This window comes from Acartia tonsa, chromosome 14 (genome assembly GCF_053477335.1).
Source record: "Acartia tonsa isolate MP-2025a chromosome 14, ASM5347733v1, whole genome shotgun sequence".
Lineage (NCBI taxonomy): Eukaryota > Metazoa > Arthropoda > Copepoda > Calanoida > Acartiidae > Acartia > Acartia tonsa.
Window position 1 is genome coordinate 27,050,891 of NC_137273.1, and position 24,253 is coordinate 27,075,143.

The 24,253-nt window shown below is 32.1% G+C and overlaps 2 protein-coding genes and 1 non-coding gene across 16 annotated transcripts in view; 2 read left to right on the top strand and 1 right to left on the bottom strand.

Moving 5' to 3' along the window:
* The window catches only part of LOC145306005 (uncharacterized), an 81,978-nt gene extending 74,576 nt beyond the window's left edge, over positions 1 to 7,402 (top strand). For 7 of the 13 annotated variants that reach the window (XM_080147926.1, XM_080147929.1, XM_080147930.1 and 4 more), the window contains 8 exons: positions 220 to 360; positions 2,178 to 2,292; positions 2,538 to 2,596; positions 3,047 to 3,090; positions 3,484 to 3,566; positions 3,848 to 3,912; positions 4,761 to 4,815; positions 5,510 to 7,402. In XM_080147926.1, coding sequence (XP_080004052.1) covers positions 220 to 360; positions 2,178 to 2,292; positions 2,538 to 2,596; positions 3,047 to 3,090; positions 3,484 to 3,566; positions 3,848 to 3,912; positions 4,761 to 4,815; positions 5,510 to 5,615 — 668 coding nt within the window. In that variant the 3' untranslated portion in view covers positions 5,616 to 7,402. The remainder of the gene's footprint in view (positions 1 to 219; positions 361 to 2,177; positions 2,293 to 2,537; positions 2,597 to 3,046; positions 3,091 to 3,483; positions 3,567 to 3,847; positions 3,913 to 4,760; positions 4,816 to 5,509) is intronic. The other 6 variants (XM_080147927.1, XM_080147932.1, XM_080147934.1 and 3 more) reach the window with 1 other exon arrangement.
* Positions 7,403 to 12,109: 4,707 nt separating this feature from the next.
* On the top strand, positions 12,110 to 24,079 carry LOC145306478 (4-aminobutyrate aminotransferase, mitochondrial-like). 2 transcript variants are annotated; one of them, XM_080148595.1, is made up of 19 exons: positions 12,110 to 12,147; positions 12,661 to 12,804; positions 13,058 to 13,121; positions 13,836 to 13,889; positions 14,621 to 14,676; positions 15,162 to 15,239; positions 15,653 to 15,794; positions 16,142 to 16,189; positions 16,521 to 16,566; positions 17,171 to 17,282; positions 17,566 to 17,651; positions 18,014 to 18,087; positions 18,442 to 18,508; positions 19,600 to 19,694; positions 19,959 to 20,059; positions 20,334 to 20,432; positions 20,787 to 20,834; positions 21,284 to 21,352; positions 23,857 to 24,079. In XM_080148595.1, exons 1-19 carry the CDS (start codon positions 12,116 to 12,118, stop codon positions 23,942 to 23,944), a joined length of 1,503 nt encoding a protein of 500 aa, XP_080004721.1. In that variant the 5' UTR covers positions 12,110 to 12,115; the 3' UTR covers positions 23,945 to 24,079. The 2 variants fall into 2 exon arrangements, with proteins under 2 accessions (XP_080004721.1, XP_080004720.1); XM_080148594.1 differs by having other exon boundaries at positions 12,115 to 12,147; positions 12,649 to 12,804.
* Positions 18,827 to 18,908, bottom strand: TRNAS-CGA (transfer RNA serine (anticodon CGA)). The gene has a single exon. It is a non-coding gene; the product is annotated as a tRNA-Ser (tRNA).
* Positions 24,080 to 24,253: the final 174 nt, after the last annotated feature.

Consider the following 24,253-nt stretch of genomic DNA (forward strand, 5'->3'; position numbering starts at 1 on the left):
TTGTAACCTATTCAATATTTTTACTTCAAAGCATAAGCGTATTTTAAAAAGTCAAAGAACAGTCAATAGTATAAAAAATAGGAAAACTATTTATTTTTGTCCATATGTTATGTAATAGAAGTGGATTTATATCAGATGAATATTATTGACTATTCTTTTTCTGAAAGATTCTTCAACTGAATACAAACTTATGCATGTTTTTGTGTGTTATATCACTAGGTCCCTACATATCCTCATCCGGCATTGCGCGCATGAGACGAGGGGACTTGAACGAGGTGTTGAGAGAGAACCTGGACGCCGTGGACAGGGCTATTGAGCAGCACAAGGAGCGCACCAAGTCACAGTGCCATGTGCCTGAACGTAAGTTGAAGCAACACACAAGTCTTCAAATTATACATATTTGATTAGATTACTACATAGCACAGTTTGGGTTAGGTTAGAAATTGTTTCATGTTTCTGTCTCATTTCTTTTGAAATGACCAGCGGCTACGCTCTCATATGATTAGGGTCACATTGGGGAAAGCAGTAGGTAAAAGTTGAATGGGCGGAAATCAACTTCCAATCTTTCTGAAGTAAATAGTTCAAAGCCCAAAAGAAAAACAAAATCAAAGCATTCTAAAAAAGGGAAAGTTGGAAATTAGAAAAAAACTTACTTAGAGTACACAAGTTAGAAAAAATCAAAATAATGAACATAAAGTTTTTATCCAAAATTGGATCATGTCAAGGAGATAAGAAATCCTTTCACATTTTACTTATATAATTTGAAGGCCTGCAAATGGTTAAATGGCTGACCAAAACAGAAATGGACAACATGGTCTAAAAATCATTAATGCATGCATTTGGGTCTAAGGCTAAAGAAAACTCGCGTAATTTTAAAGCCACCTTTGAAATTATTAAATAAAATGTTTGTTGGGATACTTACTCTTGTAAACATGATCCAAAATTAATAATACACACATTGATCACATGAGTGAAAGTTTTTAAACTTAAATTAAATATAAAAACATTATCTAAATATAAACTTTATTGGGGTTCTAAACATAACAAAAAAGTTTCTTTTAAATCCGCAGAAAAGCCATAATAAGCTTATTGTATTTTATTTGATATAAGAACATGCTAATTTATGAGGTTGAAGCTAAGAGTAAAATGTAAAGGGAAGGTGGTGGAACTTAGAACAAAGGGAACATATTCATTGCCGACAGACAGACCGACATTGTTGACTTGCGAAGTAACAGTGCTGTTTAACTCACACAAAAATACTATTTTTCCTTTTTACATTTAATTTTAAATAGGGTTATACATTAAATGAATAAATAAAATCTTAAATGAATAATATATAAATCTATATAGTAAATAATATGAATATACATATAACATCTAATTACTAGTTAGGTTATAGATATTTTTCAAAAGGTATGTCCTTAAGTAGCGAAGTTATATTTAGCAAGTTACCAATCTAGTTAAAAAAAAGAACAATAAATATATTACATAGCAACATTAAAGGAATAAAGGCCAACATTTTCTGATTTTTTTTTCGACTAGATACTAAGGTTCTTAGACTCAACACTTGTAAACAGATGGATGGACATTTTGACACTAATACTCTAGTTTTATAGAAGCTGCGATACTAGAAAATGTTTTAAAGAAACAAATAGGTTTTGCACAATATTTTGGAAAAAATAAATATTAATCTGACATTCTGAACATTAATTATAAATAAATATTATTAATTGCATGATTTTGCATGTTGATAAACTTATAGGTTATTAAGGTTTAAATAAAAAATAAAGAACAAACCAGGTAAATTGACCAACTGTAAATATGTATAAAGTTTGGAAATGATTGTCGTTTTTGTCAAGTTTTTTTTCTTGTTTGTGTGAATTTGTTTGTCCTGTTTATTATTAGAATAAAATGTACACAAAGCCTTAGCAAAATAAAAATTTTAGATTAGAATAATCATAAATTGATTTACATGCATTGATAATGTACAAAATTTTCTCCTCTGTAGATCCAAATTATTGGTTGAAAAGTTTAGAACAAGTTTAGATTCAACCAATCAAAGTTCAATAAAGTACCCAATTTTAATTTTCTCCTTATATTTTAAAATTTCAATTATATTTTACTAAGGCTGGGTGTTCACAAGTTTTGGGACAAAAATAATTTTTATTTTATTTTAGTATCAGCAGAATCAAGAGCTTTGATGGAACAGATTCTGAACTCTGCCTCCAGCCAGGAAGAAATTAACAATAGAGTAGCTGCGCTTCTGGCTGGAACAGCCCTTTCTACATCCAGGTATATCTAAAGAGTAGATATGATAAATTTTTTCTGTTGATATTTGTTACCGTTGGCTAGGTTAGCTTAGGTTAAAGAGGGTACTACTAGGCAGCCCTTTAGGTTTAGTCATAAAGCACAAAACTACGCCAAAATTTATTAGAAATAACGGAGAGGGGTTCTTTGATGTTCTTGGGGCCCTGTGGCAAGCAAAATTTGTAGAAGATGACTTTGAAATGAGGAGATAACTTTTAATTTTATTCCAGAGGAGAAATTGGATCTGGTAGAAAGTATGGAGATATTAAAATGGAAACTTATGATGTCGGTAAGCAATTCTTATTGGAAAGTAACAGGATGTTCATCTGTCTATCTGTATATTGAATGATCTCGCTAACTGCAATACTGATATGGTTCATCTTTACATTAAAGCTTATTACAGGGTCAGGGTAGGTTTATAACTATTTTTAGTACCGCCATCTTCTTAGGAGAAATTGTCACTACAAAGAATACCCTCACCCCCATCTGAAAAATTAAAGTAAAGGGTCGACCGCCACCCCTCTTCCCTCAGGGCCCCATTAAGGAAAATACTACACTAGACGATACAATTCATAGAAAGTTTAGTTTTAGTTGCAAAAACATTGGAGAAACTAAAAATCTCTTTGGATAATGGAATATTTTTTTAAAACATAAAAGAATATATTGTGTGTCAATTTATAATATGAAAATGCTAGCAAGTTCTATTTAACATTTTACCTAATTCTTTTCCTAATTTTAGATGGCAAGACTAATGGAACTGCAGCTGGCGCTGATGGTTCACAGGTAAAATAAATTTTGTTGCAATTATTGATAATATAATCACGCAACCTTTCTATGGTAGGCTTGAAAAAACGAGTAACTATATATTCAAGGATGTACATGTACAAGATAGGAATGGTTAGAGTAAGTTGATGGCACCTTAGGCACCCAAAACGTTTTGTAAACCACCATAAAAACCCATACGCAGTATGGTTCAAAGCCAATAGTTTTTAGAAATAAGTTAAGTTTTTTTACATTTCCCACCCGAAATGTTAGATAAACCAACATAAAAATTTAAGGTTTATTTATTTATTTATTTATTACCCTCCTACATATTAATATAGATTTTAGGGGAAATAATTACTCCCCCCCCCCCCCCCTTAAGATTGATTACTCCCTTAAACCAAATGTATTTAGATTGGAGGTGTAACCATGAGAACTGGAATTAGAGGAGGCAGAACTAGCATAAAGAGACAATCAGAAATTCTTAGAGATTCAAGGTAAAATAAACTTCAGCATTACCAACCCAAGAATTATCCAGCAGACCAATATATTAGAAAAATATAGTGATTTGTAGTAGTTTAGGTGAGATAGAAGAGGGAATTTTTTCAGTGTGTTAAAGTTACAGTTTGGTAGTAAAAATGATTCTCATTAACAAGGGCATTTAAGACAGTCTAATGGAATATTCTATTTTTATCAATAGCTTATTTTCATACTATTGTGCTACTTATGGACTTAATTATCTTTGCACAAATGTAAAGTTTAATTTTATGATCTTTAGGAAACGAGCAGAAGAAAGAGAAGAGGAAAGACAAAGAAAGAAGAGTTATTACAGACAGATTGCAGGTAAAAATTCTCCTATTTAGTTAAAACTGGCATTTTTTTATGAATTATTTTACTAATTATCTTAGTTGTTTTCAGTTTCTCTGAAACATCAACAGTCATTTTCCCGTTTGTCGTTATTCAATAAAAACTTCAATATATTTACTGCTGCATCGCAGTTTACTATTCCATTTTATTTATATCATTTCAATAGCTTTTTGTTGTCGCCCTTTTTTATTAATAAAATCATCATTTGTTGTGGAAGGGCCATCGTTCTTTAAATGATTGATTTAATTTCAAAAAGTTGCTATATAAAAGAAAACCAATAAGCAGGGTTCGGAAGCCGCGCCTCAGCCGCGCATAAGCCTCAGTATTAAACCTGCTTGTGAGCATAAAAAAAAATTTCAGAAAGAAGGATTGTCTGCTAAAGAGCAGTTTTATACATCCAGCTGAATTTTATAGTGATAACATGAAGATTTCACTGAGGCTTACACGTGGCTTACGCGCGGCTTCCGATCCCTGCCAATAAGTACTGTTTTTTAATTACAGACAGTAAAACACAGAGATACATACATGTTTTCTTTTTTTTGTATAAGGAATTTTATTTCCTCGTATTCATTCGAAACCGATCCTAATCCGGCGGATTAGAACCGGTTTTCATCCATACGTAAAAACTATGTCTAGCATCGTAATATATACAGTTTTCTACGAATATAAAAATGTACGATCATAAAAATAAAACAAGTTTTTTAGCCAGTGCCTTCGGCACCTCGGATCTAATAAATCTGGTTTTAATCTTATAATTGTACTTTCTATATCCGCGGAAAGCTGTTTATAATACGATGCGAAAAATAACAATTATTTTATTTTAGGGTTGAGAAAAGCAAAGGTTCCTCTGATGGTTTACTCCTGTGGCGGATTCTCCAGGTAAAATAACTGTTAGAACCTGGCTGTCTGTCCATCAATATAAAATGTGATTTTCTCGGCTGCCATTCTAGATAGAAGGCTGAATTTTTCTTTCTAAAAGTTCCCTATCTAGCTCAATAATCATGTAGTATATGATTTTATACGGTCTATCATTTAAATCTTAAGAAAATTACCTAAATTGAAAATTAATGATGAGAAAAGTTGCTAATTCACCTTAAAATCATATTGATACTTTCACTCTAAATGCACTGTTGAGCACTGTTAATCCACACCTTCTGATTTTTAAATAAATTGAAAATAAGTGGGAGGAGGGGGTATTTTTTTATGCATTTACCATAAATAACCTAATTTAACCTAACCTAAAGAAAAAAAATACAAATAACTACATTTCCCCTTATTTTCCAATTTATTTCAAAATAAGGGTGAGGAACCTGTGCTCTTTAGGCACTTTGAAGGAAACTGCCGAAAATCCAATCTTAACAACTTTAGCTACAATGCATTGGAAAGTATGATGAAGATTCCCTAAAAAACTCATTGATACTTTTACATAAAGTGCCTGTTTGAGCACTGGTAAAATAAATTGAAAATTAGAGTGAGTTATGTATTTTTTTCGTGTTTGTCTGTTCCCTGTGGGCGCTCTTAACTCTGCAGGGTTACCCTATTCGAATGAAACCTAACCTGATCTATATACTAGGTGCTTCAGACTAGCAAGATTTTACGATCCTGAGGGACCTCCCGTGGGTGTTGTCTACACAAGACCAGAAAATGACGTCAGGAAGGAGCTGAATCCTGAGCTATAGGCTGGTCTGCTGGTCAGCTTCATGGTCTGTCCCCCCCTTCTTCTGTGTATATATATATATTCTGAGCAGACGCACACTCTCTCATACTATAACTCTAATCTTATTGCAGGCGCCTTATATCAAACTTTTTGAGCAAAAAATCGTTTATTTAATGAATTAAAAATTTAAAAATTTGATATATTGAACCTCATTATTTTTTTACTGTACCATTAAACTAATATAAAGCTATGAAAAGACAAAATACTGAAATATTTTTTGTATTTCCTAATATTTAAGACTTCTTTTCAAATCGAAACAGTTATTTAATGTAAACTTACAAATATACTTTTCTGACTATTATATACATTATTGTACATAACATTAAAAAAAACTTTTGACTCTTTTTTATTGATATCTGTTAGACTTAAATAATTTTGTTGAATTTAGTTATCTAGAAAAAACACGAATTTATTTTATTCCAATTGTTTATCATTTATTTTTAAATTGTTGTAAAAAATATTCTAATCCAAGTAACAAATTGCTTCAAATTGATTGTCAGGACTTTATTTTATATTTATACAAAAAAAAAATTAAAAACCAAATTACAATTTCTTTCCAATCATATAATATGTTTGACAACACATTGTGAACACAACTTCGACTCTTTTATAAAAATAAAACAAATTATATGATTTATATTTATCTTTCTTCTATGTACAATTGTTCAAGGGAGAAATGTGAATACAGGAAGGTATATAAGATGCATGTGCTATGTATGGATAGGAAAATCTATTGTGCTGTATATAAAAGCAAAGTTGCTATAAATTAAAGGTTCAAACAATTAAATTCAATGAATACTATTTAAGGGTATTTAATTGATAATGATCTACACTGAAAATAATAGATTTTTCAGCCAGGTACCATCACATGCTTTTTATTTACCTAACTGGAACAGCTGATGACTTTCTTTAATGCTGACATTCTTCGAGCTGCTGAAAAAATATGTGATTTTCCTCAGATTTGTGGCGCGATGTGGTAGGGTGCATGTGTGGATTACTATGTCCCTGTTTCAGGTCATTACTTCAAATTTTTTTTGCTGTTAGCAAAATTGAGATAGAATTGGAGGAGGAACATTTAATAATTTCATTTTTGCACTGATATTTACGAAATATTTTAAATTAAACTCTTTTAATTCATTTTTGCAAATTTTTGCAAAAGCACCACATTTTGGGTTCTTTTTGAAATTTTGAAGCCATGCCCTGAACCTGGGACACTGTAGAGTGGATGACTGTAAGGTGATTAAAAAGTTTTATGATGAAAATAGTTTTTGGAAATTGTCAAAAAAATCCAGGTTCTTTCAACAAAAACAAATGAAATCAATAACAATTGGTGTGTTATTTATGCTAAAACTATTTTAATCATAAAAAAGTGACAATTTAAAGGATTTTTTACGCTAAAAAAAGATATGGACTTTTTGAAATTGTCAGGCTAAAAATAGTTTATGGGTGTCTCAAGTAAAGCAAAAAATACTTGAAATTTAATTTTAAAAAATTTATTATATTAGTCAAAATATAACTTGGGGTATAGTATTTAAATTAAGGTAAAAAGAGACTTTACAAAAAGGCTAATTCTAATAAATATGTGTTCAATTAGGGTATGCCTGTTGTAAAAATTCTAATATTTTTTGAATGAATCAATGTGAGTTTGAATGCATGTTTATCTTGTTGTTATTAAGTATGTACATATACATTGTAATGTATAAAATTAATCTGCCTTTTTTTCCAACAATAAATAACATTGTCTTATAATTTCTTTGTAATATTTATTTTCTCAGTAAGCTACTTTATAAATAGGAATGGGATAAGTGGGTTGTAGAATAATATAACTTTAAGAGCCTCTGTTTTCCTGTCCTAGGAGGAAGCGGTAGCTAGACTGTAAATAATTACCAGGGAGGGAGGAGACATTGGGGTGTTTTTACGCTAGTCCTCATAGTTTTAAATAAGTTTTCTTTTTTGTTGGCTTAGCAACATTGGGGACTTTTATAGAATTTTGATTGGTTGATTCATTTAGTTGAGTGTCCAAAATTTGCAACAACTAATTGGTATCTACAGAAGGGATAATTTTGTGTATCGTCATTGGGGATGAACATCAATTTATCATCCATTGTCTTATCCCTTTAGATCCTTTACATTATACTGATCCTCAGAGTTTTAGAAACACATTCTTTCATTCGATAACTTTAAAACTTAGATTGGATATTAAGTGGGTAGCACCAACTATCAGTGTCCAAACTTTTCCAAAAATAATTTTAGTATACAGAAAGGGTAATTGTGTTTATCATAATTAGAAGTACATATACAGTGTGTTTATTTTATGAGAACTTTTTTGAAAGCAATTTTACCCCACTTATATAATTTAATGATTAATGGCTTATTTTCTTCGTTTTTTATAACCATTTATAGAACATCAAAAAAATATTTCAGTTTTTATTAAAAAAGTGCAGTAATATCAAATATTCAAAACCTAGGTGTAAACATCTAAAAATGGTTTTAGCGCATTTTTCTCATACTAAAATCTTCTACCCTTTGCAAGAATGGCTGAGTTAAAAATTGATACAGATACTATTGGGAACATGTACTAGAAAATATCAAAGTTTGAAGGCCATATCTTAACCAGGGAGGGAGTACTGGCCCCCCCCAAAGTCGACTACTAAAAATCCAATTTTTTTCTTGCAAAGGGTAGAAGATTTAAGCTTAAGAAAAATGCGCTAAAAACATTTTTAGATGTTGACACCTAAGTTTTGAATTTTTGATTTTACTGTACTTTTTAAATACAAACTGAAATATTTTTTTGATGTTCTATAAATGGTTATAAGAAACGAAGAAAATAAGCCATTAATCATTAGTTTCTGATAACTATAAGTGGGGTAAAATTGCTTTCAAAAAAGTTCTCATAAAAAAAAACACACTGTATATATCAATATATCTTCCATTGTTTTATCACTTTAGTTCTGTCTGAATCCCTTTAAAAAATAGTGAATAATGTAAAGGAGATATATAGAATTGAATTATCAAAAAGTTGTCAAACGACTTTTGGGTTTTCATATCCACAAGAATATATTACATAGAATTATGACATCGATGTATAGGGGTCAAAATGCCCATATAAGATCTCTCCCCCCTCGGTCCAACCTTTATTATTTTCAACATAAACAACATGGAGATACATAAGTATACATTAAGATAAATAAGTTGGAAAGAATTTTAATGTTAGAGGGAGATTTGAAATCTGCATCAAATTTTAAGGATTTTTTATAAAATTTGTTTTTTGTATAATTCTTTATCTAAAAGCGGAAATACAATTTAAGTTAATTAGTTTTAACATCTGTGATTGGTGGATTGAAAATTATCTTCGCTCTGATAAGAGAAGCTTAAGTGTCGCACATCATTCAACCAATTAGAGCACAGGTAGTTTCCAATCCACCTATCCTATTGGTCAAAATTTATGAACTTAAATTGTAATTCCACTTTTAGATAAATAATTATACAAAAAACTTAAAAATCCTTAAAATTTGATGCAGATTTCAAATCTCCCTCTAACATTAAAATTCCTTCCAACTTATATATCCTAGTATACATTAGGGTGGGTCGATTTTGAACATTTTTTTTCTGAGGCCATTACTTATTAGTATGCAAAGACGACATTCAAATTTTTTTTTGAATCAGAACTATGGCTTCATGGTGCTCCCTGGAAATGCCTTGAGGAGCTGAGTCAGGAACTTTTGTCCATTTCAAAAAATCTCGTTCCTAGCCTGAGAAAATCTAAAAAACCTCTACAAATTGGACAATTCTCAATAAACCTTAAAAATTTTTGTTTTTTTAGTGATTTCTAAGGCTAGGAACGAGATATTTTGAAACGGACAAAAGTTCCTGATTCAGCTCCTCAAGGCCTTTCCAGGGAGCACCATGAAGCCATAGTTCAGATTAAAAAAAAAATTTGAATGTCGTCTTTGCATACTAATAAGTAATGAATTATAATTTTAAGTGGTTGTGTTCTAAAACTCAATTTTGTAAAATGCTTTTTCGGTCAGAAATGTTTTTAAGGTTAATTTTATCTGTTGCATATCCCCGCTTTGTCTAATTCCGATATGAACCCACCCTAGTATACATAGTGTTGTTGGGTTCGAATTTCGACCCAAAACGCGCCATAAATCAGCTCATACTGATAACGGAATTAATTCGGAAGAAAATCACGAAACCTGTATGTGTTTTTCAGCTGTCGTTGGGGGGCAACACATCGTAAAATTGACGACCTCTCCATTTGCCCCCCAAATATTATTTTATATTTATTTTGCTTGTTGGTTATACCTTATTCCTGGCCATAAATAAAGATGTTAAAAGTTGTGCCTAATGATGATGTGTTAGATGTGTGACATAATAATTTGAGTTGGGGGAATGCCATAGCAATAATAGCTGCAACTAATTATCATACTAAGTTCCAGAGCACAAAGTTTTACATTTTTTTTTGCATTATTTGGGGTGTTAGTGCCTTGGGGACCTACTATCTAAACATAGAATATTTCAAATAGACATGTTTGACCTATAATAGCAAATAGACTTGGATTTTTAACTTCCTGACGGAAGTGTACAGCTTATTTATTTCTAAATTGCCTTCTGGTTGAAAACAAATCATCCCTAAGAAGATTAAATAGAACTATAAGAGCTAATATAAATTACTTAAGCATAGTATAAACACCTAGTACCCGGTATGATCTTGATTTCTGACAGAATTTCGACGACTAGATTGGACAACAACTCTTTCTTAAACTACACACATATCATTTAAAGCTGAATAATGCCTGCAAAGTTTAGGGGAGGGGGGGGGGGGGCGGAGTTCCTATATCAGGGAGGAGTTCTCTAAGTTTAGCAAAAAAACTCATGTTCTGACCAGTATATAAAGTCTATAAAAACTAGCGGTCAACAGACTAACAAAGAATCACCATAATACTTTGTAATTGTACCAGAAGTATAAGTATGGTCATAGAGTAGCTATGCTATCATCAAGCATCTACACCTCTAACATCATGGAGCTCCGAAATCGAAATGAGGCATAAAACAAGTAAATTTGAAAATGAAACAACCATCCCGGGACCAAAGTGAAGTTTTTGCTAAATCGGTTTAGTATGGTTAGCGAGATATTAATGGACAAAGAAGAAAACTTTACTACTGTAAATAATAGGATTTATCAATTCTTACATTAGAGACTTTTGACTAGATAATATATAAAAATATGCATAGATAGTACAACCCCTATGATCTAGTGTCGCCACTCTATTATAACAAATACTCCTCGACTATAGAAATTAAGCGCAGTTAAATATCAAACTTGGAATCGCTTACGTTTATGAGCAAATGTGCTTTTAGTTAGTTTAAAAATGTACAGTTTAAATCAGGGTTAGAACAATGGAAAATAAAATAAGAATCTCCTTTACTCTTATAAGTGAAATTTCACCTTCAGCTTAAATTATGAGAAGAAAGCTTAAGTGATAATTTTAAAAGCTGTTGTCCTATCTCTCTATCTATCTGTTATTATTATTGTGAAAAATTTGCATTTAACTTTTTTTGCGCATTTTCTAAGTGATGAAATTCTTACAAATCTTAGCTAGCTAAGATTGTATCCTTATATAAAAGTAGAATGTATGTTTGTTTGCGCAGAAAGATCTTGCCAACCTCTTGATCGAATATAATGGGAAGCTTACTACAGATTCTGGTTAGATTTCTAAATTTAAAGTCTGTCTGTCTGTATAGCATAACTTTTTTTGCTAATTTCGGGCATGTAAGGAATGTCCTATCGTCAATTTCAAACCTGTAACAGCTTTTTGTACTATGTCCATATTATTAAGAATCTTTTATCTAATTTATTTCGGGATAAACTTATTCTTGTGTTGGTAATGATACTCTATATTTGTTAATGTTCATTATTCTGACTTTCTAATAAACTTCACTTTTATGGATGTTGTTATCCTTGCTTCTATTATGAGAAGGGAGGCTAGGTCAACTCTCTAAAGATAAATATTCTATTACAATAAAATATGTATGAGTGATTTTTTGTCTAATTTATTATAATTTGACATAGGAAAAACACTAATTACATTTGTTCAACTTTCGTCTAATCTATTTTATATTTGTATTTTATGTTTTTGTAGAGTATCTGTGTCCGAAATTATTTTTTATGAAGGTTATTGAAAACTTGTTTTGATATCATTAAGTGTTACCAAGCCAAAGTATTTTACCAAGCCTCCATTATTCGTAGCGCAGCTACTTAAAGGTAATCTACGTTCGTACGTCCAGCAAACTAATGGAACGTCAAAACACTATAGTTTTCTTGGCTAGTAGCGGATATTCATCATACAAAGAACTGAAGTAACTGTATAACTGAAATGCTTTAAACTGTATTATATATTTGAATCTTATTTTTCTTCGAAATGGTAAGTAAAGATACATTTATTTTTTACAGACAAAATGTTATCAAAGATGAGATTAGGTAGTTACAGGTAATTTAATATTTTTACTTAATAATGTGGTGCCTATACTGTTTTATTATTGGTCCAATTCAAAGATTGTTCATCTAGGCTTTCTATATTTATTGGGAGAGATAATTTTCATAATGGCCCTATATAATAACCTATTTTTTTATGGTCTGATTTTTATTTTACCATGCTATTAATATTAAGTATAGAAATTATAGATGAACAATCTCTTAATTTGACCAATAGTTACAACGTATAGGTACAATCCTTCCATATTATTGGTTATATATTGGTACGAAACGGCAGTCTTATTATAAGTCAGCCATAAACAGTTATGGAGAATTAAACATTGTTTGTGTAAAATCAGTTTTTTTAAGGCACACTAAAATTATGGGATTGAATCATATAAAATGTCTTCGTCTGCTAGACATTCTTTTTAGATTGGTACGGATTATTATGAATGACCATTTATGGCAATTAATCTATTTCATGGCTAAATGAGGTTCTTAGAAATCTAAAATTCAGTCATAACCTTAGGAAAATCCTTCCTGGAATTGAAAGCTGTGGTCCTAAGGGTAGCCGCTACCAGTCAGCTATGGCTGCTGCAGCTGCTGTTAAGGAGCCTGAAGGTCCACAAATGGTTACAGAGGTGCCTGGCCCAAGATCAAAACAACTTATGAGGTAAATTCCCAGATACAGAAATTATTATCCCCACAAGTAAGAATTGGAGAAAGATTAAATCATATTAATTTAATTTGGGATCATATAAGATAAGATTATGGATGATAAATCATTATATATCAATGATAATAATAATAAAGTTGATTAATATTATTGGCTGAAAAGTTTGGGCACTAAAAGTTCGCAATCAATTTTGATAAAAGTACCCAAAGTTGATAACAGTTATATTATAATTATTCATTATCAATTTTAGTGAGCTAGATGAAATGCAGTCCATGAAAACTATTCAGTTCTTTGTTGACTATGAAAAATCTCAGGTGATCTTCTACTTAGATTTAGTTGGGTTACAAACAAGGGAAAGTTGATGTAAGAAAATTATAAAAAAGTTAGGGGATTTTCCAGTAGGGGGACAAAGTGACTCACTCAAAAATCAGCCATGTAACGTCATGAAAATGAGGGAGATGAGAGGAGAAGTGGGGAAGAAAAACCCCAAAAAAAGAGATAGACAATCTTTCATTTATATGACGTCACATGGCTGATTTTGAGTCACTTTGTCCCCATATATTTTCCCTCAAAGTGCCTCGTGGGGCATTAATACCCCCTATCTTTTACTGATAAATTGAAAAATAAATTGATTTGTTTGTTACTTTAGGTCAGGTTATGCTAGATATTATTTGATATCTCCACAGGGTTAGGGCGTTTGCAGAAGCCAATTATGGGGGAAAACTACCTTCACCGTCCCATATTTTCAAAATGGGGGTAGAGGGTAAGTGCTAAACAGTCACTTTGTCTAAAAGTACTATTATTATGACTTATGGATGCTATCATATCTTTGTGTATGACAAAGACCAAATTGTGTCAAAATTGATCCATGTGACGTCATAAAAATGAGGGATTATCTATTAGGGGTTTTCTTTCCCACTTCTCTCATCTCCCTTATTTTTATGACGTCACATAAATCATTAATGACACAATTTGGTCTTTATCTTGTGTCTTTGTTTGATATTTCTTTAGCATATTCATATATTTAGGGAAACTACATTGTAGATGTGGATGGAAATAAAATGCTGGATGTATTTACTCAGGTTAAATTTATTTTAAATTTAAAAAAATAGAATTTAAGAATAAGAAATTGTTACAAATATTTTCTCTATTTAATGAAATTTCAATATTTCAATAAGGGAGGAGGGGATAGGCTCACTTTGGAGGCTTGTGGCAAAAGCGCTATAATAAAAGAAACCAAATTTTGAATAAAAACTGTTTTAAGATTTTTTTTACTAAAAAGGGCAATGAAATAATTATCTTCTTTTGGTTTAGTTTTTTAAAAGCGAAGCTATTCTATAATTATGGTCGGTCCGTCCGTACGTGGTGATTCCTTTAGTAATTTTGTTGTGCGATTTAGAATGCGTAGCAACTCTTATGATTACCAAAATGTCCGTATGTCCACTTTAAACATGTCGATTTTTTTACTTTTTAACAAAATTTTTATGTGATCTCATCATCCAATTGATCTGATTTTTGGTATATTAATTCCTGGGACAACAAAGTATAATGCTAAAAGCGAAGCAACTCTATAATCAAGTCCTAAAAATGTAAGTATGTCCATAAACATTATCCTGTATCAAGCAGTTTTTCAAAATTTACTTACAATTTTGGTTCGACTCTTATACATTTATATTATGATTATTCAGTTCTGACACTATAAGTGTTATTGTCCGTTTGTCCTACCTTCTCAGTGCTTCGCTTTTATGGATGTTGTCATCCTTGTTTCAAATAGAAATTAGTTTGTACATTTAAAAAATGTTCTATTATTTAGATATCTAGTGTTCCGCTGGGTTACAACCATCCTGCTTTGTTGGAAGCTGTTAAAGGGTAATTATCTTAATATGCATATTTAGTTTTTATTTTGTCTTTCCATTTCTTGGTACTTAATTGTTTCTGTTTGTTATTTGTTATTTAGGGTCAGTCCAGTTGTCTGTTCTTATTTAGTCATTTCAGAATTGTGTCCTATTTATGTCAAGATTGCATAATGATTCCTGTAACAATTTAGAAAGCGTAGCAACTCTATACTCATTATCTGTGTGACCATTTTAAACATAATGCTTCTTTTCTTTTATTTTCTGATATAATTATCCAATGATCTTTAGAATATTAATTCCTAATATGATTAGATATAATGTTATAAGTCATTATGAAGTCAAAAAATGTTAATATGTCAAAAATAAGTATCTTATAATTAATTAATTTTGAGACAGATATAAATAGAATTTTCGGTCAGACTTCTAATTCATTCAGCTTCGCTTTTATGGATGTTGTCATCCTTGTTTTTATAAAATCTAAATATATCTCTCATTTAGATCAGCTATGGCCACTAGCCTGGTGAACCGTCCAGCCCTGGGAGTTTTTCCAGGTGCTAACTGGAATAACAGTTTAAGGTAAACATATTAGCTAAATTGGCGGTTTCCCTTAAAGCACCTAGTCGAGGACAACCCCCCCCCCCACAACATTATGAAAATAACATGAAGGGTGGGAGGGTTATGTGGTTGATCTTCAATGTAAGTCAGGTTTTGTTGGGTTATATCGGGATCAGGGTAGACCTGTAGGGATAGGGCATCGCTGTTTTATATTCCGCAGTGGTTAAGATTGAATACAAAACACCCTTCTTGTATATTAATTTTTTTTTAAAGTCGCTAAATTCTTTTAGTATAAATATGATGTTTGATGATTTGCTAAGGGACTGTGAAAATAGATTGGGTAATTGGTTAGGTATCATATTTTCCTTTTTTTATTGAGTGCTACTAATTTGTAATAGAAGGAAATTATTTTTATTTTTCACTTTGCCTATCAGGGATGTCTTAATGAGCGTAGCTCCTCCTGGGCTGAATAACATCATCACCATGATGTGTGGAACATGCTCTAATGAGAACGCCATGAAGTTGATGTTCATGAAGTATGCTGAACATCTCAGGGGTGGCAAGGAGTTTAGTCAGGTATAATACAGGAATAGTAATGGGTAAGTCAATAGACGATAAATTCATGTACAATTAATGTAGATTAGAATCATTGGTTGAAAAGTATGGAAACTGTTAGTTTGAACCAACTAATCAAGATCTCATAAAAGTACGCGACGTTTTTCGACAATCGAATATGAGAATGTTGTACGTGAATTAAACTTGGGTACCAGTATAATTCATACTCCAATATACCGTCCTACCCCTGTCTGTGTAACTACATTGTTATTCATTGATTTTCTAGCATTGAACTGGAACCCGCGACCTTCCTCGCATGTTAAATTTTAAGCTTTGGTAATTTGACATTTATAATTTTATTTTTTTAGGCTGATTTAGATTCTGCTATGCAAGGACAAATGCCTGGTATACCTAAGGTAAAAAGTACCTTTAACTGTTATCAAATAAAATTACATTATAAAATGTATTGGCACTCGTATGACACCGTTGCGTACACAGGTTTTTTTTTGTCCACACCCCCTACACAATTAACATACTCAAAATACTTTTGTCCTTGAGCCCTTAAACTCTGAATTATCTAAAATATTGTTAGATTGTCATTTTTAGGGCTACGTATGAACAAATTTGTCTCTGTTTAAAAAGTTCAGAAAAAAATCTTGCGAATTCTTTTTTTTAAATAAGTCTTTTTATTTGATAAAATTTTTATTAATTTTGTATTGTATTGTTTTTTAAAGATAACTTTTTTAGATGAGCATTCTGTCTTTTCATGGAAGCTTCCATGGACGTTCAATTGGTAAGCTTTCATTTGATAACTAGAAATATAATATCAAACAACATAGTTTGAAAATACAAATCAGAGACTAAAATGGGCGTAAGGGGGGAGGGGACATAAGTTTATCAGTTTCATTGTTTTTCTACCAATAATTTTAATCCACCACGAATATCTATAATACAAAGTAGAACGATGTTTGTTTGTCTCTCTGTCTGTCTGTTTGATTGTACCGAAGGATCTCGCTAACCGCTGAACCGATCGGGTTCTCCTTTACAGGGTAGCTTCTCATAGGTTCCAGGAAGGTTTATAGCTATTTTCTTAACCCCCCAAAAAATGAAAATACCCCCCACTCAAAAAAAAATTTTTATATTTTTTTTTAAAATCTAAAACAAGAAAAATTAGTTTTTTAAAAGCTAGAGGCTAGAGGCTAGGGGCGAAGCCGCTAGTTATCGTATAAAGCACATCAATTAATCGCATTTCGTCAATTGTTAAGTGGTAAGGCACTAAAGGCTTCCTAAGCAGTGGTTTCTAGACGTTCTATGGGGTTTGTTTGTCGCTATGTCTGTACACGATTGGAATTTTGGAAATTTAAATATTTTTATTCATGCAAACTAATCTTGTCTAGGATGTCTGAGTGTGACCCATTCTAAAGCTATCCATCTGGTTGACATACCCAACATGGGTTGGCCAGTGTCAGACTTCCCCAGATACAAATATCCTCTGGATCAATTCGTCAGGTGAGATACAATGGTGCTTTCAATTATAGAGATTTGGGAACCTCTTCATTTTTACAATAAATTGAAAATAATAGAACCTGACCTAAAGTAAAAAAACAAATACCTCCCCTCCTCCATCACTTATTTTCATTTTTTTTTAAATAGGGAAAGGTTTCGAATCAGCAAAAAATTTAAATCTGAAGCCAAGGAAATTATATTTCCTCCATAGCGTTACAAACCAACGGACGGACAGACAAAGTGAAATATAGAGTATCTTCGTAACCAACAATAAAATATCTTTCAGGGAAAATGCGGTAGAGGACTCTAGATGTTTAGCAATGGTTCAGGATAAAATACATCAACAGTTGAAAGACGGTTGTCCAATTGCAGGTAGCACAAAAAAACTTTCTTGCTTGTTGATGGATTTTAAAAATATCTTAATATCAAATCTGTTCATCCAATTAAAAAGGTTTACTCTCTATACCTTCCTTTATCTCATTCTTTTATTTCTTCTAAATATTTAGCTTATTATTTCAAACAGCTTTTCCACACTTTTGGTACTATTTGATATGATAATCCTTGTTTTTATTCCAGGTATAATTGTCAGCCAGTTTTCCTTTATTCCTCTCTCTTTTTTTACTTTTCCCTTACTCAATTTTTAAATTTTTCAATCTTTTACTCTTTCTGTCTCTCTTTCTCTCTCATAAGTATTTAGCTTTGCCACTATTGGATGTAATATTCCTTGTCTCCAGGTATAATTGTTGAGCCAGTTCAGGCCGAGGGAGGAGATCATCATGGATCTGCTGCTTGGTTTATGGGACTACAAGTATGTTCAGTAAATGTTTTTTTTATTTATTTGAAATTTGAGTACATCGAAATAATATGTTACATAAATTGAAAAAGGGAGGGTTAGTTTTTTTTTACTAATTTAATTCCATCGAGAGACCATAACCTGACCTTAAGTAATAAACAAACAAACAAAGCCCCTTATTTTTATTTCAAAGAAATAAGTGGGTGGTTCGAAACGTAACTGGGCATTTCTAAGGAAACAACCGATTAACTTTGATTTTTTGTATGTACAGAATTATGTGTATTCAATATCAAAATCTCAGCCACTGATACTAATATAAAACTGTCTTAGCTTTGTTTTAATGGATTGTTCAATGTTTGTTTATTTTAGGCTATTTGTAAGAAGCATAACATCAGACTGCTTATAGACGAGGTGCAAACTGGGGGCGGGGCAACAGGTAAAATATCTATCACCTCTTAAAACCGGTAGTAGATATCTTTGATGCTAATTTTAGTTTAGGCTCGTTTAAGTAACGGATATAAGATCCCCGCAGGGTTAGAGCTCTCTGCAGGGGCTAAAAGCAAGGGTAACTTTCTGGGTCAACTCGACGATTCACGTGAAAATATATATGTTTTACGAATGGACTGGACATTGGGTGTAAATTTTTCCTCTTCCTTCAGCATTTTAAATTTTGTACAAACCTTAAGCCAAATAGCAGTTTGATTGGTTATTTGTTTAAGCTTTACTTTAAGAAAAATTATTAAGAAAAAAATTACGCAGCCGGCAGGATTCGAACCTGCGCACCCATAGGGTATCTGATTTCGAGTCAGACGCCTTAACCACTCGGCCACGACAGCTCTTCCTTTTCTTTTCAAAATTAAATTTATTTAAAAATATGAAATAGGTGCTTTATTTCAAAATAAAAAATAAAATGCAAGAAAACTTTACATTTTAAACTCTTTATTTTAAATAGAAGAAAGCAATTGAAAAAAAATCACGGAGGTTGCGTGATTTTTTTAGATTTAAAAGATATGGCGGTAAAAGTAATCTGCGGAAAAATAAAATTTATCTCATCAAGGACAATGTTCTTTAGTAGTATTGATAAAATATTATTTAAAGCGAAAAGGTGTTTCTGGGGTTTGACCGTTAGTACGAATGTAACAGATAGGTTCAATTTGGAAAGCGTAGCAACAAAATTCCATTTGTCCGTTCAAAACATTTGAATTTGTTGAATTGTAACATTTTTTACATCAATTATTTCATGATAATTATGAAAAAGGTCATCCGTGATCATTGGGGTATAATGATTCCTAGGACAAATAGATATAATATTATTAGCAAAGCTAATATATAGTCAAGTTTGATAAGTCTATATTCAGCATCCTGTATTTAAATAATTCTGCAACAGATATTCAAAAATGTTTATATTTCAACATTATACTCAATTTCTTAAAGGTTTATTAAAGATGCCGTCGCTCTAAATGTTTTACTGTACGTTTGTTGTTGAGCTTTGCTTTTTATCTATGTCGTTATCCTTGTTTTATCTAGGTAAAATGTGGATGCACGAACATTTCAACCTTCCCGAAGCACCAGATCTCGTCACATTCTCTAAGAAAATGTTGTCTGGTGGAATTTATCATAAGGTATGTGTTTTAAGATCCAGGGATCTAATGGATAAGACAATAGATGATACATTCATGGGGGATTGCCCCCTTCCTCTAAAATCACCCCCCTGCCCACGCCCCTTAAAATGTGAATAATCTGTCCCCTCTGGTGAAAAAATGCCCCTCATTTTATTTGATATATTTTTAAAAAATTGAATATTCATAATGTAATAAAATTGCAGATTGACAATTTTGATTCAATTAGCCGCGTTACTTTTATTGAATTCTTTGTTCTTGTTTCAGGAAGACCTAAGACCACAGCACGGAGCAAGAATTTTCAACACTTGGGTTGGGGAACCCAGCAAACTTATCATACTAGATGCTGTCATCAAAACAATTAAAAGGTAGGATTTGCCAATTTGTAGAGAGGGAGGGGACATTTGCAATAATTTATACTGTAACTCAAAGTTCTATAAAAACGTTCATTGGTTTAAAACTTTGGGTAACATTATTAATTTGATTGCTTGGTTCAAACTATTCAGCCAATCACTTTTAATCTACGGACAAAAAGTGTGATTTATTTATCATCATTGAGGATGTTAATCTATTAATCCATAGTTTTATCCCATAAGATGGATATGTTGCATTTAAATGTTTTCATCCTTGTAAATTTTTCAGGGACAATTTATTGGCTCAAGTGACTCGAGTTGGCGCGTCTATGACAAAGGGAATGAATGAGTTACAAGCAAAATATCCAAATATCTTTGCTAATTTCAGGTAAATTAAAATTTAAAAGTTACAATTTGAAAGGTGGCAAATCTGTATCAATAGAGGGTAGGAGGGTATCAAGATCCTTAAAATATGTTTTAGGTTTGTCCGTTAAAATCTCCCTAATAACTGAACTGATTGAGTTATCTATTTTGATAATATAGATACCTGAGTGGTTTTAGACTATTTCTCTTTAAAAATATGGTTTTGGGCTATTTTAATGCCCTCCTTCCACTGGCTGCTAGGGGTGAATTCGCTTTCGATTGTAAATAGTTAGATAGGTACAAAAATTATTATATATTTAAGTAAATGGTTAAATTGGTTAAATTAAATTTAATAACTCATGCTAAAAACAATATTTAGGTCTCTTGGAACTTTTGGTGCTTTTGACTGCTCAACTCCAGAAATTAGGTAATAAATTATTATTATAAAATATCTAAATTATTGACTCTCTCTTCAGATTATTTCATTATTTTCAAACATAATATTTGCTATTTTGAATCGTTTAATGTTTAATTTAAGGCAATATATGATGGTGCTAAAATGTTTTTGTGTTTGCTTAAAAATGTCTCCTAAAGAGGATGAAACTGACAGACCAACCGAATGAGTAAATTATGTACATGAAAGTAATTTGCATAGGAAATCTTTACAAAAACTAGAATGTTTCCTTTAGACACATGGACAGACAAAAGACGAATATTTCGAATTATAGAGTAGCTTTGTATACTTCATTCCGATGGCGTGCAAAGTAATTCACTAGGGGGTGTGAAGCCATGTGAAGGTAAATAAGGGGAAGACATTTTGTTATTTTAGGAAAGTGCTACCCCTCAATTCCGCATACTTATTCTTCTATAATCTAGGGATAAGTTAACTGGAGGAATGCGCAAGGAGGGTGTCCATCTTGGTGTCTGTGGAGAAACTACAGTCAGGTATAGTTAGCAAGGAGGGTGTCCATCTTGGTGTCTGTGGAAAAACTACAGTCAGGTATAGTTAGCAAGGAAGGTGTCCATCTTGGTGTCTGTGGAGAAACTACAGTCAGGTATAGTTAGCAAGGAGGGTGTCCTGTCCAACTTGATGTCCGTGGAGAAACTACAGTCAGGTATAGTTAGCAAGAAGGGTGTCCATCTTGGTGTCTGTGGAGAAACTACAGTCAGGTATAGTTAGCAAGGAGGGTGTCCTGTTCATCTTGATGTCCGTGGAGAAACTACAGTCAGGTACAGTTAGCAAGGAGGGTGTACATTTTGGTGTCTGTGGAGAAACTACAGTCAGGTATAGTTAGCAAGGAGGGTGTCCATCTTGGTGTCTGTGGAGAAACTACAGTCAGGTATAGTTAGCAAGGAGGGTGTTCATCTTGGTGTCTGTAGAATATAAACTACAGTCTGGTACAGTTAGCAAGGAGGGTGTCCATCTTGGTGTCTGTAGAGAAACTACAGTCAGGTATAGTTAGCATGGAGGGTGTCCATCTTGGTGTCTGTGGAGAAACTACAGTCAGGTACAGTTAGCAAGGAGGGTGTCCATCTGGTGTCTCTGGAGAAAATACGGTCAGGTATAGTTAGCAAGGAGGGTGTCCATCTTGGTGTCTGTGGAGAAACTACAGTCAGGTATAGTTAGCAAGGAGGGTGTACATCTTGGTGTCTGTGGAGAAACTACAGTCAGGTATAGTTAGCAAGGAAGGTGTCCATCTTGGTGACTGTGGAGAAACTACAGTCAGGTATAGTTAGCAAGGAGGGTGTCCATCTTGGTGTCTGTGGAGAAACTACAGTCAGGTATAGTTAGCAAGGAGGGTGTCCATCTTGGTGTCTGTGGAGAAACTACAGTCAGGTACAGTTAGCAAGGAGGGTGTACATCTTGGTGTCTGTGAAGAAACTACAGTCAGGTATAGTTAGCATGGAGGGTGTCCATCTTGGTGTCTGTGGAGAAACTACCGTCAGGTATACAGCATGACCCTCAAAAAAGTGTTTTTAAGCATCTGCAGCCCTTATTTCTCAATGAATTATTAAAAAATGCATATGTCCTTGTTCTCTATATTATTCTACGTAAGTAGATATAAAAATATTTTTTATACCTCCATTAACACCGGAGATTTTTAGTGCTAAAGTTTTGAAAAAGTGACTGAGGAAAAAGTAACTTTTAACATGATACGACTTTTTTAGCAAAATTAAGCTAGAAATCCTTTTATTTTTGTTACTAGCAGAAACTTTATACAAAAATGAAATAAAAAATTTAGTTTTTGAGTAAAAAGCATTTTTTTACACATATTTTTTGAGTCTTTTTAGTTTAATGATATTTTGAAAAACTTACTTATTAGGCAAAATTGTTTAAGATTAAAAAACCAAATAAATCTCTATGAATATAGCAGGAAAATTGTTTTTGTTTCACAATCCTAACTTTAATAACAAAAAAGTTATAAAGAAAATAAAAATAAAACATAATGATTTTTTAGTCTAAAAAGCTTAATTTACCCCTTATTAAATAATTGAGATGTCAGAAAAGTAGGCGGAGCAACTGTCATAATTAATCCTTTTCTATAAATAACCTAAAATTTGCAAACAATCAACTCATTCAGTAGTATTTTTTGCCATTAAAAATTTATATTTTTTGGTGGAATAAAAAAGAAATATTTAGTTAACTTGTTTTTCTTTGTGTCTCATTATTCAATTGCCAGAAAAACATAATATAACCATCCAAAAAATAAGAGAAACAAAAAAAATTCTTTTTCTCAGTCACTTTTTCAAAACTTTAGCTCTAAAAATCTCCGGTGTTAATGGAGGTAAAAAAAATATTTTTATATCTACTTACGTGGAATACTATGGAGAACAAGGACATATGCACTTTTTAATAATTCATTGAGAAATAAGGGCTGCAGATGCTTAAAAATACTTTTTTGAGGGTCATGCTGTAGTTAGCAAGGAGGGTGTACATCTTGGTGTTTGTGAAGAAACTACAGGCAGGTATAGTTAAACATCCCCCCCCCCTATCCGCTCATAAACCTTTAGAACTCTAATCAGTCCTATAAATTTATTGCACACCCTACAACACAAGTTGGACAGCTGCACTTTCAGGCTCTTAATACATTTTTATATGGAGTAAAAGGGTCATCCCAAAGGTTATGGGAATTGTTGCACGAAAGACGGATAGATGTAGCTAAGTTGAAGAATTGCTTCGCTTCTACAGATAATTTGACTTTTTCCCTTCAAGTGTCTTGTTAGGCACAGAAAAAATAAAATAAGGGGATGAGAAGTTTTATATTTATATTGTCTGGTAATATTGGTTATATGTGAGCCCTGATAGGTTAGGTCACTGCCGTTAGGGTCACCTGAACAAGCTTAGGTGTATGAGAAAATGAAATATCCTCCCTTCCTCTCATTTTCTATTTATTTCTAAATTAAGGCCAATCTTGCTCGACAGGCACTGATATGTTTTTTTTTTATAGGTTCCGTCCATCATTGACATTCGACGAGAAGCACTTGGAAATCCTCATGGGCAAGCTACAAACAGTCGGGGGTAAAATTGATTCATAAGATTAATTTTTAACAAAAAATGAATTATTTGAGTTGATTTAATGCTACCTATTTGGATTTATGTATTTTTACATTATGTAACTACAATTTAAGAAATGTTATACCAAATTTTTAATAAAATATTTTAAAAATGAACCATATTTACATATTTGAATACCAATGATAGTTAACAAGGATGACAACATTCATAAGTAGCGAAGCATAAAATACAATACTATAAATGTAAATAACGGACAAAGTGAGTTAAAGAGCAGACATAAAACATGAAAAAAATAAAGATATACAATATACATATACCTTCATAAAAAT

What these genes read in the sequence shown, in the direction of transcription:
- LOC145306478 (XM_080148594.1), top strand. Translation starts at nt 12,116, where the DNA reads ATGTTATCAAAGATGAGATTAGGTAGTTACAG. An exon ending in AGATCAAAACAACTTATGAG is followed by an intron (nt 12,805 to 13,057) that starts GTAAATTCCCAG and finishes TATCAATTTTAG; the next exon opens with TGAGCTAGATGAAATGCAGT. An exon ending in CTGGTGGAATTTATCATAAG is followed by an intron (nt 19,695 to 19,958) that starts GTATGTGTTTTA and finishes TTCTTGTTTCAG; the next exon opens with GAAGACCTAAGACCACAGCA.